Genomic DNA, 18,609 nt, shown 5'->3' with positions numbered 1-18,609 from the left:
TTGTACTGATGTTTAACAATTCTTTTAATTTCAGTATTTTTTTTTATTATGGTGTTGTTTATATGCATTGATTCATCTCGATAAAGCTGCATTGAAATCCATGTTGTTAATTCAACATAGAAATGGATCAAATTTGTTTTTGAGCTTAGCTGAATTTTCATAAAAATTTAATAAAGCTTTCACAGATGATCTGGATGAACGTAATTCAATTGAAAATAATAAATGACAAAATGACAATTTTAAACTTAAAATGATCTATAATTGTTTAATATACGCTATTTAAAATTAAAATTTCCATCACATATTTTATTCAAAACTAACAATAATATTTTCAGCAAAAAAAACAAAAAAAAAATCATAGTTTCTCGAGAAGTCACAAAATTACATTTTACACTAAAAAGGTCAATTGTTTTCCTAAAATTGAGAAATCATATTTTCGTTAAAATCATAAAATCACATTCTCGCTCAGAAACTGGAAAATCATATTTTTGACAAAATCATAAAATCACATTTCTTCAGAAATGAAAATCACATCTTTCTCTAATAAACTTAAACTCATTTTTAGCCAAAACCACAATTCACATTTCCTACCAAAATTGCAAATTACTTTTTTTTTGTCTAATTGTATATCTCAGTTATCGCTAGGCCTGGGACGGATCCGGATATCCAGGAAATTTAGGGTAATCGGATCCGGATCCGGATCCGTGAATTTAATATCCGGATCCGGATTCGTAGCTTCCGGATATCCGTCTCGATATTCTATTACCCGCGTATATCCGGATCCGGATCCGTAAAAATAACTAAAAAATAATATATTTTTAAAAAAATACTAATTTTTTAATATAATACCTAAATTAAATATTAATACAAGATTTATAAATATATTTATATATGTCTATAATATTGTAAAAAATAAAATATAAGATTATAAGATTAATTCATGTATAAATATTAATATATCAAATATAAATATTAATAAAATTTAAAAATTAATGTGTTTTAAAAATACGGATCCGGATCCAGATATCCGGATCTAAAAATTAAGATATCCGGATCCGGATTCGGTTTGCACGGATCCAAGATTCGGATCCAAGATTTTACTATTTTACTATCCGGATTTGGATCCGGGCACCCCGGATATCCTATTTTCGGAGCGGATCTGGAGCGGATCTGGAGCGGATCTCAGATCGAATCCGGATCTCGGATAATAAGTCTCAGGCCTAGTTATCGCCATAACAAATCATCAATATATTTTTGTTACAACAAAAAGGTAAATTCCTTTTATGAATTTTACATTGAGTTAAATATGGTTTATCCACAAAGTCACATGCATCTAGAAATTGAGATTAAAATTGAGATTAAAATTTTGGATTTTAAATTTGAAAATATTAGATTTGGGATTTTAAATAAGAATATGTAATTTAAAATATATATAATTTGGAATTTAGAACTATGAAGTTTGTGTTTAGAGTTGGAGGTTTAAAATTTAGAATTTTTGTGTTTTAGAGTTTATGTTTAAGATTTAGAATTTTAGTTTGAAAATATTAGAACTAAAATTTAGATTTGGAGTTTAGAGTTAAAGTTTAGTGTTTATAATATAAAGTTTGGAGTATGGGGTTTTGGGGGTTTAGGGTAAGATTTGAGAATAAAATTTGAAAATATTAGATTTATAGTTTATACTTAAGATTTGGTGTTTAAGTTTGAAAATGTTAGATTTAGTCTTTAGATTTATTATTATTAGGGTATAGGGTTTGAAATATAGGTTATAAGGTTTTGGTTTAGTGCTTAGGGTTTTAAATAGCAATGAAATATTTGTTGCAAAATCATGGCTATTTTAACCATGAAAAGTTTTAAGACTAAATTGTAGAAAAAAATATTGCGGACTAACAATGATTATAGCCATATTTTATTTTGTGACTATTATGACACAAAATATTTTTGGCAAAATTGTGGCTGTTTTATAAATGTTACGATTGTGATTAAATTATGACAAAAAAAATATATTTTTTGGATTATCCATAGTCTTAATCTCATTTTATTTCATGACCATTTTGTCACGAAATATTTGTGGTAAAAGATTTGACTATTTTACACACGTTTTGTCTTGTGGCAAATCCATTGCTTCTGCCACAATTCAGACACATTGTGACTTTTCATGGTTTTTCTTGTGGCTTTCAAAATTGCTACAAAAATTTTGTGGTAATTTCTGTGGCTATAACCAAAAATTTATTAATGAAATAATGGTGGAACATACTCACACTATGCGAGTCACACACACACACATACAAGTAGTATATTCTCCATTCTCATGTGGACTAAAGTACAGCTCCATTCTTGCCATCAGATCTTGGACGAAGCAGTGTGAGCTGCTACGATTCGTAGATGCATAGCTGGGATATTCCTGGTAAAGGCTGACAACTTTTCTTGCTCCAAATGAAAAATTTCACATAGTATGAACTGAAAAATAATATTTATTCATGTAGAACCATATTAATATATCATAGAAAAATCTTTATGTAAGGCAACTATTACCACATCAGATCTTATATATTCATATACATATATATATAGTAAGAAATACTTAATATTAAGGCTAATTGAGTTTAGCACACTTGTGTTGCCTAAAGTGCTTATGAGCTGCACGGTTTTCTTCGACCGCCACATCAATGAATTTTTTCTCTTGTTCGTCAGAAAAGGTTGTACTGGAAAACGTACATAGATGAACAAGAAACTCTATGATGCAACCAAGAAGAGGAATACTCGAAACTTTAGATGTAACTGGAGGAACCTGAGGATCATCTATATGAACTGGAGGAACCTGAGGATCATCTATATTAACTGGAGGAACCTGAGGATCATCCATATGAATCTATCTCTTGCAATATTGTAAGAGTTCTTTTTGAGATCTGAAAATTAGGATGATGAATAGCAGAAAAGAGGGAGAGATGTGCTTATCTAATTCTAATGGGAAGAGTGACTCGATTTCCACGAACGACCTAAAGTTCTCACCGCCTCTTATGATTTTTCAAAAGTTGAGTGGTCATAAAGAATCAAATGCCTTTCTCATTCTTTTGACGTGTTGTAATCACAAAAATGTTACAAAATATACAAATCTGCAAATATTATTCTAATCACAAAATTTAATTATATCTTACATTAATTTAATCTGACTTTTGTAAATTAAATTAAGTTTTCAATTGATCATTTTGGAAGATTAGTTATAATAAAAGGGAAATTTTATGTTTACCACTTTCATGGTACCACTTTTCATCTTCACCACCACTAAATGAACATTTTCAAAAATACATTTTTCATTAAGTACAAAAGACTTTTATACCCTTGTTATATATATATATATATAATAAATTATTATTTAAATAAAATAAAAATAAAAAATAAAAAATTTAATGTTTTTGAATTATATTTTTTCAAATTCGAACTTTTTATAAAAAAAATTTTGAATTTTTTTTTTGAAATTTTTTTTTTTATTGTTTTTTCAAAAATTCCTTTTGAAAATCGAAAATTATGTTTGAAACTATTTTCTAAAGTTTTTTTATATTTTTAAGTATTTATTTATATATTTATTAGAATCCTAAATTTCACATTCCAAAAACCTACCCCACCCCTCAACTCTAAATCCTAAGTCTAGATTAGTTTACCCCATGGGTATAAGTGTCTTGTGAACAGATCGGGTCATTTCTTAATGTTTATCATCGTATCTCAATCCAAACGAGAGTTTAAGTACTGAGATCGATTGATAAAAGGAGAAGCACCACAACAGTGGGCTGATATTCCTTGCTACCCGAGTTCTAGACTAGCTTGAATAGTTGTTTGGCTCGCACCCTTGTAATCCGTTCAATCATTCTAGGCTAGCTCGCTTATCATCCTCGAGAAACCCCTTAAATTACTTGTTACTTGCTTTCTACGCTTCAAACAGTTATAAAACTCACTCATTGTTTTAGCTTAATATTGAACCAATAGGATAAAGTGTGAACTCGTCCTCTGGAATTAAATCTAAACATATTACAACAAGACTGTTAACTTGACAGTAGCATAAGATTCATTTTTAGTGTATCAACTTCTTACCATTACCAGAAAAGACTCACTTATGTGCTCTTGTTCTTTCTGTTTTCTTCTCCTGTGAAATTATCTGGTATTTATTTTAAATCGGATTTTACATTTACAGTGGATTCGATAAATAAATTCAATTTCAAGACATTAATCAGATAGAAAAATAGAGACATAACTATTTAGATAATTTCTAGACTTTTTTCTCTTGAAAAAAGTCGGTGATCATCTAGATCTATGGAGAATGATTGTAGTTCCTAATCTAGAGATAGAGAAAGATGGGAGGGTGCATGTGACGTCTTATATTTTTGATCATTTTAGTGCTCCGAGTTGTATTTAATAGTCATATTTGTGTGCATTAGTGATTTGTGTGAATTAGGGGTTAAGGTCACGATTAAAAATTTTGGGACCAATCCAAGTATAAAAGTGCACAATTAAAAAGTGTTGTGCCAACTTGTAGTAATCTAAATAAAAAAAGACTTAAAATGTAAAAATAAAGATTAATTGAAGACACATATCAACAAAAAGAGAAAAAATTCTATATATAGATGAGAACAGTGTGTGCCATAATCCTCTACCTAAAACCCAAGTTCTAGTTGACTCTTCATTCGAGATAATGAAACAAAAAAACTCCGTATTTTCGGGACAAATTTCCACACTTATTACTCCACATCCAGTTTATTACAGCGTGAGTGAGACCTCCCAATGGAATGGAGAAACGATAACACTGTTAGATCACATACTCTTTTTGTTTTCAAGACCATATGGTTTGGAATGACCACCATTGTTGTGCTGTCTTCCAAATAAGTTGGTGAAGTAGTGCAATGTAGAATAATGGCCAATACTGGTCCTGGCTTTTTGAAGACTACAAGCTTACTGAGAAAAAAAAAGGCTGAGAGTAGCATACTGGGTTTGAACTAAGGCTGCAGAGCTTAGATATACATTAGTAACACCACTAAATTAAAGAGACTTTTGCAAAATTATGGCCAAAATTAATTTATATTCTTGAGGGCTGGGAGCCATGCTTCCTCTCAGGGTCGGATCTGAATATAGGCTTTTGATCCATTTTTGCTTCCTAAGGAAACCACAGGATTTTCATCTTCCTTCAACTTCGGATGAAGAATGTCAGATGATCAAGAATGAACCTTGGGAACAGGAGTCTCAAGTGAAGGGTTCCAATATCAAAGGCTTCATCCACACTCCTGAGAAAGAAATAGAGACGTTGTATTTTCCATAGAAGGCGTAGCTTCAACATCATCTACCACAGCTGGAGTAAATGTTGCTGGTTGCTTTCGTTTATAGTTTTAGCCGAAACTGAGATAACCCCATCAACATTCAACACCATCAGCAATAGTAGTGATGGGAATCAAGTCTTGAGCATTGATATTAAGGTTGTGATGGTGAGTCAAGGGAGGCGAGAGATGATACTTCGGATGCCGATATAGTACCGTCACTGGTTCACCATCAGTTTCTGAGACATAAGATTTCCTTACAATTAAATCATGTCGGAATAGCTAGTGAGAAGTGTATACCATGTGTGATAAAGGGTCCATTAGTTGGGTTGTACCAATTGTCTTTATCTTTAGTTTCTATCTATTTACTATCATATAAATCAATTATGTTTTTATTAGTTTTCAACGTTAAGTAAAAAAAATAAAGAAATGGTTGTTTGGGATATTTATGGAATAAATATCACTTTGTTATTTGTTTGATTCAGAGATATTTATTATTATATACTGAAAATATACACGTAAATCCGAAATATATACAAAATTTGCATAAATTTAAAAAGGCGATTTTCTTAAATATTTTTTTTTAAGTTATTGTCACAAAAATAAGGAAGAAAATAACCAAAATGATCTTTTTTATTTTGAAATTTTTAATATTTATTTTTTATTTTAAAAAACTCGAAATCTTATCTCCAAACTATCACCTCTTAACGCTAAAACCTTAAGTCTAAATTAGTTAATCATACGGTAAAAATGTATTTTTGCTTTTTAATAAAACTTATTTTGTTCATTTTTTTCATTGGAGGCTATTTTTGTAAAAATAAGATAAAAAAAAGTTATCGTAAGGAATTTCTCAATTTAAAAACTCTAAAAGAGTAGTAAAATAATTTAAATACCAAAAAGATATCCAAAACTATGGGGAAAAAATAGACGCAAAGTACCAAACATCAAACAAGTAATAAAAGGAGAATAAGAATATCAGATAGACTGTCCACGTATGACTCAAAAATCAGCCAATAAGATTGCAGCAATCCTCCACGTCATTTACGAGTTACCTTGGTTTGGCTTTCTGTTGCTTTCGGCCTGTCTGTGCTTTCATTCTTGATTAAAAAAGTCCAATATGCAATAGTGTCCGTTGATTTTATCAAGCTTGAAACCATTATTTTTTAGCTTGGCTAATATTCTATTATCAATTTAGGTCCGATAGATATTAGGGTTTTTGATCCAAAGAAAAAGATATTACGGTTTCCTAATCTTCGTTAACACAGTAGCTTCACTCAATCATCGTGACTCTTGGGATCTTGAATCCTCCGACTATCGCCCCTGTGACGTCTTAACGTCTCGGCTAGGAGATACATTTATCCAAGCATTAACGACATCTCTACCATTCCTCCCACTCTTCCTCATTGGCCTTATCATCCACCAAAGTAAACGTTCAAAGCACCGACTATATATAAATGTGTTCAAAGACGTATTTAAGCACGTCGTCGGCACATAGCCGTCGTTTTCTTCTCTCTCCCCGACTTAATCTTTGTTCTCACCGACAAAAGATCGGTGGAATCTCCTCTCTGTTGTTACTGTAGCTCGATCCCAGGAATCCTAAATAGTAAGAACGTTCCTCATCAAATCCATGAGACCGTTTAGCGTCTTTGAACTATGCTTCTATTTGGATCATGTCTTTGGAGAATGATAATCTTACCAATTTTGGCTTTGTTATTATGTTTAATCATATTTTTTATTAGATCTATGAAATTTAGTTGAGACATGTTGTTTTTTCTTGAATTCACAGATGATTTTGATTATATAAAATAATAGTTGTTGGATTTTCGAGAATTATCGAATTGATCATCTGTTCTTACATACTTCTTTTGCAGTGACTATCTGCTCAAGCTTTTGCTCATTGGTTATTCTGGTGTTGATAAATCTGCTTGCGTCTAAGGTTTTCTGTAAGTTCTCTCTCTCTTTCTCTATACTCAGTGCTGTTGTTGCTCTTTTGAAGTGGTGTCTCAGTTTCTTTTTTGTACATGACGATTCCTACCTGGATAGCTACATCAGCACCATTGGTGTTGACTTCGTAAGCCTCTTTCCACTCATCAGTTGGTTATGGATAAAATCATTAGAAGTTGTAATTTTGTAATGATCTTTTGCAGAAAATCCACACTGTCGAACAAGATGGAAAAACTATCAAACTCCAGATTGTAAGTTGTCCAGAGTCGTGTCAGATCACTCAGATTGAAATTTCTATGCTCACTCTGTTTAGTATTATCACCAATTATGCAGTGGGCCACAACAGGTCAAGAGCGTTTCAGAACGATCACCAGCATTTACTACAGAGGAGCTCATCCGTGATTATGGTGTTGGCAAATCATGGTTGCTTCTAAGGTTTGCTGTAAGTTATTGCACATCTCTCTCTTTCTCTCTACTGGGACACTATTACATGTTCACCTAGATATTCGCACTGATGGACACTGCAACGAAATCCCAAACGTATTTTCCCTATTAAGCAACAACTCTATCCTCTCTACGCTCAACTTCAGAAAATAATCAACAGCTGCAAACTGCCCCGGACCGCCACCCCTTCACTTTCGTGCTGAAACGTAATGGTGCGTTGTAATGACATTAATCATTTTATCTCACTATTTATTTTTATTTAGTCTTTACTGCCTTCTAGATCACTCGGAATGAGTATATATACAGAGCGTGTGAGATACCTTCCCGAATCAATTTGCCTTTCCGAACCCATCCGCTAATGGCTAACTCCCAACTTCATTTATGGTTCCCTTTTATTTAACTTACTCACTTCTGATTCTCTTTTATTGATCACAGACCATTCTCATTCAGGACCACACATCGACTGAACACCTTTCAAATTCTCTAAGAAGGAGCCGTGTATGAGCTCAGTGTTTCGATGTGACAAAGGATTAATCAAAACTTCAGACTCTCAGACTCACCAGTTTCTATCAGATTCACCGATAAAACTTATTTTTAGATTCAAAAACCATCAACCCTATTCCTACCGAGATCTCCAGGTTCTGCACCTATGACCAGCTGATGTTACTGGGATTGTTAGGTAATCCATACTCAACCTAAGTTCACTCTAACTTTATTCTGCAAATAAGAAAAACCTTGAAACCTAGCACGGCTAACCAAATGTCAACTCTGTATATTATGCAGGTACTGTGTGCAGCTATCAGTCTCAGATGTCTTAGAGTCTACCGTGTTTGTCGCATTCGATGGTGAAATGACGAAGCCGATTAACGTCCATGCTGCAGAGGTCAGGTCCCACAAATTATAGTTGTCACAAAGAAACAGCTGTGATCCAATTTTTTTATGAATATTCTCTAAAAACTTGCTCATCAACTCCTGTTTGTTGAAGTAATCAAAGCCTAGGTACAGCAGCATGCTTACTTCATCGACGATTGCTTCATAAGAAAAAGGCCCGACAAAGACAAGACGACCAAAAGACCACTCATTAACATTGGTAGAACGCGACATGTAAGATATTTTCTTAAATACACTCAGGTTTAGTTATAATGAAACGCAGCTGTTTCATAAACATTCCGACAGCCAACAAATCCAGAGTTTACGAATAGTTCACTTTCTTAAACAGAGACCAACGATGAAGTTAATGTTGCTGGAGATTGCTGCAAAGCAAATGAATGATTAGAAAGATAAGCACACATGAAAAGCTACCAAATATTGCAAGCATTTTTTACATGCGATGAAATAAAAGATAATAATATGGCCTTGGTTGTTTGAGTGTTTTTTTTTGTTTGGGTTTTTGTTTCATCTATATATTATTTTCTCAAACTTGATTTACAAGGTCAGAATAAACTACTAAAAGGTTATTCAAGAAATATTAATAAATAAGATATGTTTGAAGTTAGAGCTTGATGCATAAAAGATGAAAATTTTAAGAAAAGGGTGAAAATGATGGAAGTTTCATATGAAATGAATACAACAAGAATCAGTTGGAAATAACTGAACGAAGACACTCAAAATTAGTTGCACAGAAAGACCAAAGCAGAGTTAGATAAAATGGAACAAATAGTCCACAAACTTAAAAAACAAGTAATCAAAATTGCGTATAACTCTACAAGCTAATTTTTTTCCATCTGATTGCAATCCCAGTTTCGATTCAGTTCAATAAAACTAGGAAAAATCAGAAGTAAATATTCATACTAACAAAACAAAGTAGTTGGCCAAAAAAAAAAGAGTAAACAAAATACTTGACCAATTATAGATGCACAAGATTTTTTTTTTTTACGTCTGATTAATTATGCTATTACAATGATGAGAAATTACATAGACGATTCTACAGCCGATAATTCTACCATCATATGAGAATGCACGTCTAACTGCATCGCTCTGAGCCGCCCTATGAGATCCATGTTCGATGATACGCCTTTACACTATGCTGAAGACCTCTTGTAACCATTTTTCTCCATGATCTGCATAATTTGCGTTTTCTGGGGTTTGAACCCCAGACCTTCTGGTGTATAAGTATTAATGAACCATTAGTCAACCACTGGACTAAGGAGGCTTCTACAGATGCACAAGATCAACAATTATATATCACCGATCCGACATAAATAATCGCTGTGACTCTTGCTATTACTATAAGTAAATGAAAAAAATTATTTTCGTGATTTAAGTGAATATAATAAATTATGTTCTAAAATATCTTTTTCCTTCTGCTGACAAATGAAAAGAATACATTTTCGATTAACACTAAACCAAAAAAAATCGAGAAGAATAAACATGCTAGATTAGCCAAAGAGAATGTGATTTTAGTATTTAATTTCTTTTATAACGCTGAAAGTAACATAACAACAGTCTCTGGTGTTACACCAAAAAATAAAATCTTTGTTGTTCACAATGAAGACAAAGACAGCAACAATAAACCACCCAAAACATAAGAAAAGGATGTCAGTAGACACCATAAAACTATGGGGGTAGCGAAAGATGAAGAGGAAATACATGATAGTGTTGGGTCAATTTTAGTATTTGGTTAAGGAAACTTTTGAATAGACGTTAGAGACACATACATAATCAAGAATCACAGAATACATTCAGATATACCGCAATCAAACATAAAACTCTAATACACAATTAAAAAAAATATTAATAAAATACTACACATAATTTCATGAAAGATGACAAAAAATAAAAATAAAAATTCATGAAAATACAACACAAGAGAACATATTTCCATTAAAAATATAACTAAAATGAATACTAAAAATAATAAATTATAATGCCATAAAATATATCTGATAACAAATAAAAATCCAAACACGTAAGAATTATAAATAAAAGTCAAATGTTAACAAAATAAATATATATGATCTAATTAGAAAACAAATTATATATATTATATTCAATTTTACAAATATTTCATAAAATTAAAATATATTTCAATATAAAATAATATTAGTGTAAACTCAGCCGCCCCTAGTATCTATAATAATACCCGAATAACAATACACAGGGATCTTTAGTATAGTATTTAGCTATATAAAAAATCAAACCAAACTAAAACCACGTTATTTTGGATCAGTTCTGCTAAGCTCTGACAAATTAAATAGTAAACAAAAAAGCTCCTGAAAAAATAAAAATACTCATTAGTTTGCAGTTGACTGTCTCGGGGCCAACTCCTCTGAGGTAGTTAAACCGTAACAAACTTACAGTTACGATAATAGACGGCCGAGATGCATCTAACAACCAAATCAATTTCAACCGCTAGATCTTGACGAGATGATAACGAGCTTGATGGCCCTAATCGTAGATTCTGATCACTCCGAGGGTAACAGACTCCGTTTCGTTTCAAATTGAAGCGCCTAAATTCATTCCTCAGAGTGAAAGAGAGAGATTAGTCTTCGTCTTCAACGGTGATGAAATCCCAGAAACCCTAAGCTTCACAGACGATGCCGCTTCCGATAATGGACACTTGCCGGAAGCGAAAGCGGAAGCCGAGCGTGTACAGTCTCCAACGACTGGGAGAAGAAGAGTTCCCGATTAGCCGGAGCGGGAGCTTCCGAGACAACGTCAGGGTTTTTCTCCGGGACTTCGCGGAGGTCGAGGATTATAACGTCCGCGGATCGCCGGTTTGGTGTACGCTCCTCAGCCGCGAAGCGAAGAACACTGTAATTCCTCTCTATACAATCGAAGAAGACGTTGTTCGATCCTCGGAGCCTTACTGCGATCACTGCCGATGCACAGGTTCGTTCCGCTTGGGTTTTAATCGTTTTCAAGTTTCTGATTATAGAAATTGGAATCGGATGTTTATTATCATCAATCGTATTGGGTGGTTGAAGAGATTGTAGAATCTGGGTTTCTTCGCACTGGAATCATTTTCGATTTAGGGATTATGATTTGTTGATTGATTGAGTTTCTGAGTATGGGTCGATCACTGCAGATGCAAAGGTTTGTTCCGCTTGGGTTTAATCGTTTAAATGTTTCAATCGTATTGGGTGTTTGAGGAGATTGTTGAATCTGGGTTTCTTCGCATTGGAATCAATTTCGGTTTAGGGATTATGAGATTCTGAGTATGCGTTGATCTAAAGAGGGTTAACGATTTGGTTCAGAGATGAGTTTGCACTTTGATTTTGTGTTTTAGATGTCAAAATGAATGAAAGTTTGTTTCTTTTACAGGATGGAGCAATCACTTTGTGTCAAAACGAAAGTATCATTTTATCATACCGGTTGATGCTGAGTGGGATTTGCCTCTAGAAGATGATGTATTCGATCTGCAGACTCATCTTTTGCATGGACTGATTCACACTAATGGGTTTGGTCATTTGATCTGCGTCAATGGTCTGGAAGGAGGGTCCAGATACTTGTGCGGACGAGAAATGGTTGATCTTTGGGATCGAATATGCACCAACCTCGGAGCAAGGTAATGAAACATATATATTATCCTTTTGTGTTTGATTGGAGATTGAATGAATGTGTATATATTGCAGGATGATAACTGTTGAGGATTTGTCCCAGAAGAGATCTTTGGATCTTCGATTGTTGTACGGTGTGGCTTATGGACACTCGTGGTTTGGGAGATGGGGATACAAGTTCTGCCGCGGAAGCTACGGTGTGACCAAGAATGATTACGAGAATGCTATAGAGCTTCTCGGTTCCCTTGAGCTTGATCAGATTGAGTTTGATTTTGGAGAGCATAGACAATGCAAACGGATCAAACAGGTTTTCCGGCACTACAGAGAAATGAGTGAAGGGCATTTGAAGACATTCAAGGATCTCTTGCGGTTTATCCTCATCATCAAGTCTCATGCTCCTCAAAAGAACAAGCTTCACGCTCCTCCTCCTCCTACTCTCTCAACTGATTCTCCTCTGAAGAAAAGATCAAACAGGTTGTTTATGAAGAAAAGTGATGCCGTGGAGAGTGAGAAGTCTCAGGGATACCGGAGTTACAACACCGTAGCAGCTAATTTGGGAAGTAGATGGCCTGTGAGGAGACTGGAGTATGCAGCTGAAGTAATCGTGGAGGCACTAAAAGAGATGAAAGCACTGAAGCAGAGTGGTATGACTCGGCAAGATGTTAGGGATTCAGCTAGATTGCATATTGGAGATACGGGTCTGCTAGACTACGTGTTGAAGTCGATGAACAATGTGATTGTTGGGAATGTTTTGGTTCAGCGTTATGTGGATCCTCTTACAAGGATTCTTCACTACACAATACAGGAGCTTGATGATGCTACTAAACTGGTGGAACAGAAGAAAGATGCTGTGATAGAGGCGGTTCCTTTGAGGGTTGTCAGTGAATCAAAAGCTGGAGGTCATGTTCATGGAGATCTGTTGTTACTATACACAAATGTGCTCTTGAACTATCCAAAATCCGAGTCAGTGAGATCTGCAGCTCAAGTAGTCCTAGACAGCAAACACTTCGTAAAGGAGTGGCCTCTATGGGACAACGATGACAAAATCTTCCGGTTTGTTTGTCGTATCAATAACCCAAGTTTGATTGATTTGAGAACAGAACAGGTCACAGAGCTGCCTCCAGGTGAGCTAGTCAAAGTCTCGTTACAAGCCACGGTCTTTGATCTAAAGCAAGCCATCGAAGAAACTTTCAGAGACACTTACTGCATCTTGACAAACTTTGAGGTGAATGAGATCGATGAGCTCAAGGAAGATGATGATGATAGCAACTTGCTGTTTGGAAAACTCGAGTCTTGCTCTGCTTTGACTGTGAGAGGAGGTGGGATTGATTTGGAATCAACGCTCAAGTTCCAAGGTGGAAGCGACACATGGATGGTGAAATGTGTTTGCAGAGCTAGAGATGACGATGGGGAGAGGATGATTTCGTGTGATGTCTGTGAGGTTTGGCAGCACACAAGATGCTGTGGAATTGATGATTCAGATACTTTGCCTCCACTTTATGTTTGTTCGAGTTGTTGTGATGAATTTGCAGAGCAGCAGAAGAGAGTTTTGCAGCCCAAGTACGAGTTTCAGAATCCTGGTCAGATGTTGATGATTGGAGCAGCGGATGATTACTTCGCCGAAGAAGATGAGGGATGTCTTGGAATGATGATGTTTCCTTCAGAAAGTTTCGTTAGTGAACAGTTCATTTTGTAGACCATTTTTTTGGAGTCAAACCAAACACTGATGATTTTTTGTTTGTAGATAAATCATTCTTTTGTAATGAACCCAAAAGGGGGAAAAAACCTGTATATACATTTTTTGTGTTAACGAAGTAAAATGCATTTGTTACCATTTGGTCTCTGGTTTTACTATACTTGTTTAGACTTCTTCCAATCCAACCGGAGTTCGGATTGCTTGCATATCAAGGTAAAAAAAAAAATTTCCAACTGATTGATGTAGCATACTATATATGTATAAGCTACAGATGGGTTACCATCACTACCATGTCATGCCTCTATTCCTAAATCAGGTTAGTGATTAAGAACCCGAAAATGTAGCTCACTACCGCAAAGAAACTATCAAAATGGACCAACCCCTCATAGACAAGCATCCATGCCTACTCCACAATCATTTTGTAATGAACCTTAAATCAATAAACTGAATTAAAATTCCCTCCGAAGGGGAAACAAAACCGACCTGGAACTTGAACTCTTGTTTTTTTGAATCAAAATTGTCTATGATTTAGAAAACAAATGTTGTTTCCACTTATTAACAAATAAAAGTGAATTAAGAAGGCTTCTTTAAATGCATAAATTCAATTGAAGAATCAGAAACATCAACAAATCCATTCGTCTTCATATGTCTATTCATCATCTTCAACAACTCTGTAACTTTCTCCTTCGTCCCTTCTCCACATCCAACTTGTAACATCACAACAAGCTTCTTAAACGCACCTAATCGCAACGCTTCTTCAACCTCAGTTCCATCTCCCGTTTTGCAAATCTTCCACATCACAGAAACCAAACTCTTCTTCGCAAACTCTGAAATCTTCAGAATCTTCTTCACCAGAATCGGCATCACTAGCTCGTTTCCTCTCACTATCGTCCTCCCTTCGTTACTTTCACAAATCGCGTCTAGAACCAGTAACGCTTTCTCGCAAACGCTATTCTCTGAGTCAACAAGCATCTCCACCGTTGAATTAACCAGACCTAGTTCCATGAATCTCGAGGTAGTCTCTGGCTTAGCAGAGATCATGTAGAAGATCGAAGTCAGGGACGACGAATCGCGAATCGATTTCACCAGCGCGTCGAAGACGCCGTTAATCGTAGCTAACTTGTCAACGTTTGCTTCGTCAAGAGATAAAAGCTCCTTGACCAAAAACGCGGCGTTTTGATCACCGCTTTTCAGAAACCCCACTATACGCGTAAATGACGTCGTGGAAGTTAGATTCGCTTGACCTTCCGACCCAATCGGAAACATCCACGTCAGCAAAAGCAAAACATCCTCCAACAACTCCGACGCGTTTGCGTTTTCAGAAAACGCGTTGAAACAAACGCAAAGAACCAATCCGACGCCGTTCGCTTTAAAACATTTCGTGTTCCTCTCACTCTCTTGCACTAACCTCTTCATTTTCTCGACCATCTCCACACACACCACGTGATCTCCACGCCGCGTCGCAGACAATAGCTTCCCGCAAATCTCGATCGCTTGATGACTTGAAATGGGAACACGTGGTGTCGAAACACGATCTAACGATGATCCTTTAGCGACGCACCATTCTTGGATCATCCTCCGAATCGCGTGGTTCGGTGTCTGTTCCAAAGTGGCTAGAACCGTGTTAGTCACCGGACACGTTTGGTTACCTGACTCAAACCATTTCTCGATGTTTTCGCGGTCGTAGGTAATCCCCGAGGCGATAATCACCGGGTCTTTCATTAAATCGTACGATATCGGACACTGAAACTGCGACGGAATCACGATTTCTTCCTCCTCCTCCGAGGAACTGATCGCCGGAGTTAGTATGTCCTTCTTGGCTCCTCCTCGCCGTCTCATTCTCAACGAAAGTCCCATAACAAGAGGAGGTTAAGAAAAAATAAATAAACTTTCTTTGACTGTCTCATACTAATGAAGGAGACAAGTTGGGAAGAGTTTATATATGTTTTGTAATGTGATGATAATGGTTGGTCATAGGTTTCTGGAAACGCGAGTGGGTCAAAGTGAATGAAGAAGGTTTTTATGTCATATGATTTGATTATTCGCTAGCTGTTAGGAATCGGAAAAATTGACCGTTGAATGTTTGAAAATCTTGAATGATAAATTGACAACTAATGCGGAAAGAAGAAAAATATTTAAGTTCGAGATTTAACTTATTATTTGGGGTTAGGTTTGGGTTTTCTATTTCTTTAAAGGTGTGAAATTACATACATACTAATATTCAGAGCAGTATATAGTCTGTTTTAGTACTTTTTGCCAAAATATGTTTCACTAAGTTCTTTGCTTTAGATCTGAACTGATGACAAAAAAAAAACAAAACAGATCTGAACTTAAAAGAAAAGTTTTACACTAACGAGTTTAAGCAAAAACTTACATACTAATATTCAGAGAAAATATTCTAAAATATAAATAAACAAATATATGTGTATATTAATTCTATAACTATAAATTTAAGGAAGGTTTTTATGTGTTTTAAACCCTTAATTTTTCACAAAACAATTATTACTTTTAATAATTTTAGCATGCAATAAAATATCTGATTAAAAATTCAAAATTTATCAGACATCTGCTGATTAAATATATGGGTTTATATATATGGGTAATTCTCTTAAAAAGATTTTTTATCACAAAAACCTCAAAAGAAAAAAATTACCAAAATAGATTTTATTAAAGAAAGAAGAGACTCTTATACCATAGATATATAAATACAAATAAATAATACATAAAATTTAAAATAAATAAAATAAAAATTGTATAGTTTCGAATTATATGTTTTCAATTTCAAACTTTCAAATTAAAAAAAAATTTGAAATTTTTTTAAAATGTTTTTTTTATTTTTTCAAAAAAAAATTGAAAATTGAAAATGCTTTTTGAAGCTATATTTAAAATTTTTATTTTTAAAATTTTAATATTTATTGTTAAAAATTTTAAACCTCAATCTTCAGACCATATTCTTTAACTCTAAACCTTAAATCTAGATTGATTAATCTTAAGGGTATAAATGTATATTTACCAAGATAAAAATGATGTTTTAAACATTTTTTTAACACTAAGTGTGTATTTATCTCTTTGATGAAACATTTTGGTTAGAGGTATATTTGTGACAAAAACATTTTTAGAACTATCTTAGAATTTTTCTCTATATGTATTATTAAAATGCAAATATTACATATACCTAAGAATTAAAATGATATATTTTTTTTGAGGGAATTTCATGTTTACCACTTTCTTGGTACCATTATTCATCTTTACCACCACTAAATGAATATTTTCAAAAATACATTTTTTCATTAAGTGTAAAAAGACTTTTATACCATTTTTCTATATACATATATATAATAAATAATTATTTAAAAATAAAAAATAAAAATAAATAAAAATAATAATTTCTTTTTTTTGTGTTTTCGAATTATACTTTTTCAAATTCGAAATTTTTTATAACTCTTTTTTGAATTTTTTTCAAATTGTTTTTTCAAAATTTCTTTTGAAAGTCGAAAATTATGTTTGAAACTATTTTTAATTTTTTTTATATATTTTTAAGTATTTATTTATATATTTATTAGAATCATAAATTTCACATTCCAAAAATCCTACTCACCCCTCAACTCTAAACCCTAAGTTTAGATTAGTTAACTATAGAGTTATAAATGTTTTTTACTCTTCGTTAAAAGTGAAGGTAAAATTGGTTAGTGTAAACAATTAAACATGAAAAAATAATACTATAAATATAGTATTTTTGGCAATTTTCCTATTTTCTTTGCGTAACTTTACATGCAGTAGTTTTTCTTTAACACAACATGCAATAGTATAATTTTTGTTTTTTAGTAAATAAGTGAGAAATGTTATAAATCAATTGGTGGATGTCCATAACCGGCCCATACACTTAGAGAGAGAGACGGCCCAACCCTAGAGGGAGAGAGGCGGCCGCGAGACTTGCAGAGGAGAGAGAGGCGGATACAACTTGTTTATTTCCTAATTCATTTATGTTTATGATTTGTAATCTTTCCTATTATTTTATTTCCATTTATCTCTCTTGTAACCCCTATATAAAGGGAACACTTATTCATCAATACTATACAGAAACTTACAGTTCTAAATCTTTAAGTTTCGTTATCAGCATGAAACTCTAAATCCCTAAGCTAATACCCAAATCAAAAAACCCTAAAACCCTAACCCTAGCCCTAAATCCCCGATCATGTCTCTTGTTCCCGCATCTGTTCCAGCTCGCTTCCCCGATCAGCTTCAACCCAAGACGTTTCTGATCCTAGCTCAGACGTTCGCGACCCGAGAGCAGCTCCAGCACGTGACCTCTTCCTCGTTCGCGACAGCATCAGACAGCTCGCGTCCCGTTCGTGTCCAGCTCGCGGCTCAACTCCTTTGGTGGTCCGATTCAACAATCATCTAAGGTTAAAAGGTAATTCAAAACCTAAGAACCCATAATCGAACATGGATTGATTGGTAAAGAATGAAACCCTAAAACCCTAATCTTTATGAATCAAAACCATAGGGTAATAGATCAAAAATCCTAATTGAGTAAATCGAAGCTCTAAAAGTTCGATACCCCAAACCCTAAATCATGTTCCTACATGATTAAAACCCCAAATCGGTTTTTATAAGTTAAAATCCGATAAACCCTAACCCTATATCTATAAACCCTAAATAATATAAGTATCAGAATTAATTATACTATAATTATCAAATCACATATTAAAACCCTAATCGAATA

General features: G+C 34.1%; 3 protein-coding genes across 9 annotated transcripts; 2 read left to right on the top strand and 1 right to left on the bottom strand.

The window, feature by feature from the left end:
- Positions 1–6,467: 6,467 nt before the first annotated feature.
- On the top strand, positions 6,468–9,061 carry LOC106322654. Of its 7 annotated transcripts, none has more exons than XM_013760749.1 (9): positions 6,468–6,724; positions 7,172–7,243; positions 7,344–7,371; positions 7,448–7,495; positions 7,578–7,686; positions 7,849–7,900; positions 8,124–8,367; positions 8,472–8,792; positions 8,908–9,061. In XM_013760749.1, coding segments are annotated over exons 1-7 (342 nt in total). In that variant the 5' UTR covers positions 6,468–6,723; the 3' UTR covers positions 8,156–8,367; positions 8,472–8,792; positions 8,908–9,061. The 7 variants fall into 7 exon arrangements, 4 of the variants coding, with proteins under 4 accessions (XP_013616203.1, XP_013616200.1, XP_013616201.1 ...); XM_013760746.1 differs by having other exon boundaries at positions 6,469–6,903; XM_013760747.1 differs by having other exon boundaries at positions 6,469–6,903; positions 8,891–9,061.
- A 1,940-nt stretch (positions 9,062–11,001) lies between these two features.
- On the top strand, positions 11,002–14,007 carry LOC106322611 (PHD finger protein MALE MEIOCYTE DEATH 1). Its single transcript, XM_013760684.1, has 3 exons — positions 11,002–11,519; positions 11,952–12,195; positions 12,263–14,007. The coding sequence occupies exons 1-3, from the start codon at positions 11,225–11,227 to the stop codon at positions 13,881–13,883; spliced, it is 2,160 nt and encodes a 719-aa protein (XP_013616138.1). The 5' UTR covers positions 11,002–11,224; the 3' UTR covers positions 13,884–14,007.
- A 326-nt stretch (positions 14,008–14,333) lies between these two features.
- On the bottom strand, positions 14,334–16,072 carry LOC106323016 (U-box domain-containing protein 20). Its single transcript, XM_013761181.1, has one exon. The coding sequence runs from the start codon at positions 15,738–15,740 to the stop codon at positions 14,457–14,459; it is 1,284 nt and encodes a 427-aa protein (XP_013616635.1). The 5' UTR covers positions 15,741–16,072; the 3' UTR covers positions 14,334–14,456.
- Positions 16,073–18,609: the final 2,537 nt, after the last annotated feature.

The sequence above is a fragment of the Brassica oleracea genome, chromosome C2 (genome assembly GCF_000695525.1).
Source record: "Brassica oleracea var. oleracea cultivar TO1000 chromosome C2, BOL, whole genome shotgun sequence".
NCBI lineage: Eukaryota > Viridiplantae > Streptophyta > Magnoliopsida > Brassicales > Brassicaceae > Brassica > Brassica oleracea.
The sequence above is the reverse complement of the archived record's forward strand: the minus strand, read 5'-3'. Positions and strand labels throughout refer to the sequence as shown.

Bases quoted from the DNA above. Each gene is read 5' to 3' on its own strand.
- LOC106322654 (XM_013760749.1), top strand. The intron at 7,496-7,577 runs GTAAGTTGTCCA...CCAATTATGCAG, and splicing joins AAACTATCAAACTCCAGATT to TGGGCCACAACAGGTCAAGA. The intron at 7,901-8,123 runs GTGCGTTGTAAT...TATTGATCACAG, and splicing joins TTTCGTGCTGAAACGTAATG to ACCATTCTCATTCAGGACCA.
- LOC106322611 (XM_013760684.1), top strand. From the start codon at position 11,225: ATGCCGCTTCCGATAATGGACACTTGCCGGAAGCGAAAGCGGAAGCCG. The intron at 11,520-11,951 runs GTTCGTTCCGCT...TTTCTTTTACAG, and splicing joins CGATCACTGCCGATGCACAG to GATGGAGCAATCACTTTGTG. The intron at 12,196-12,262 runs GTAATGAAACAT...TATATATTGCAG, and splicing joins TGCACCAACCTCGGAGCAAG to GATGATAACTGTTGAGGATT.
- LOC106323016 (XM_013761181.1), bottom strand. From the start codon at position 15,740: ATGGGACTTTCGTTGAGAATGAGACGGCGAGGAGGAGCCAAGAAGGAC.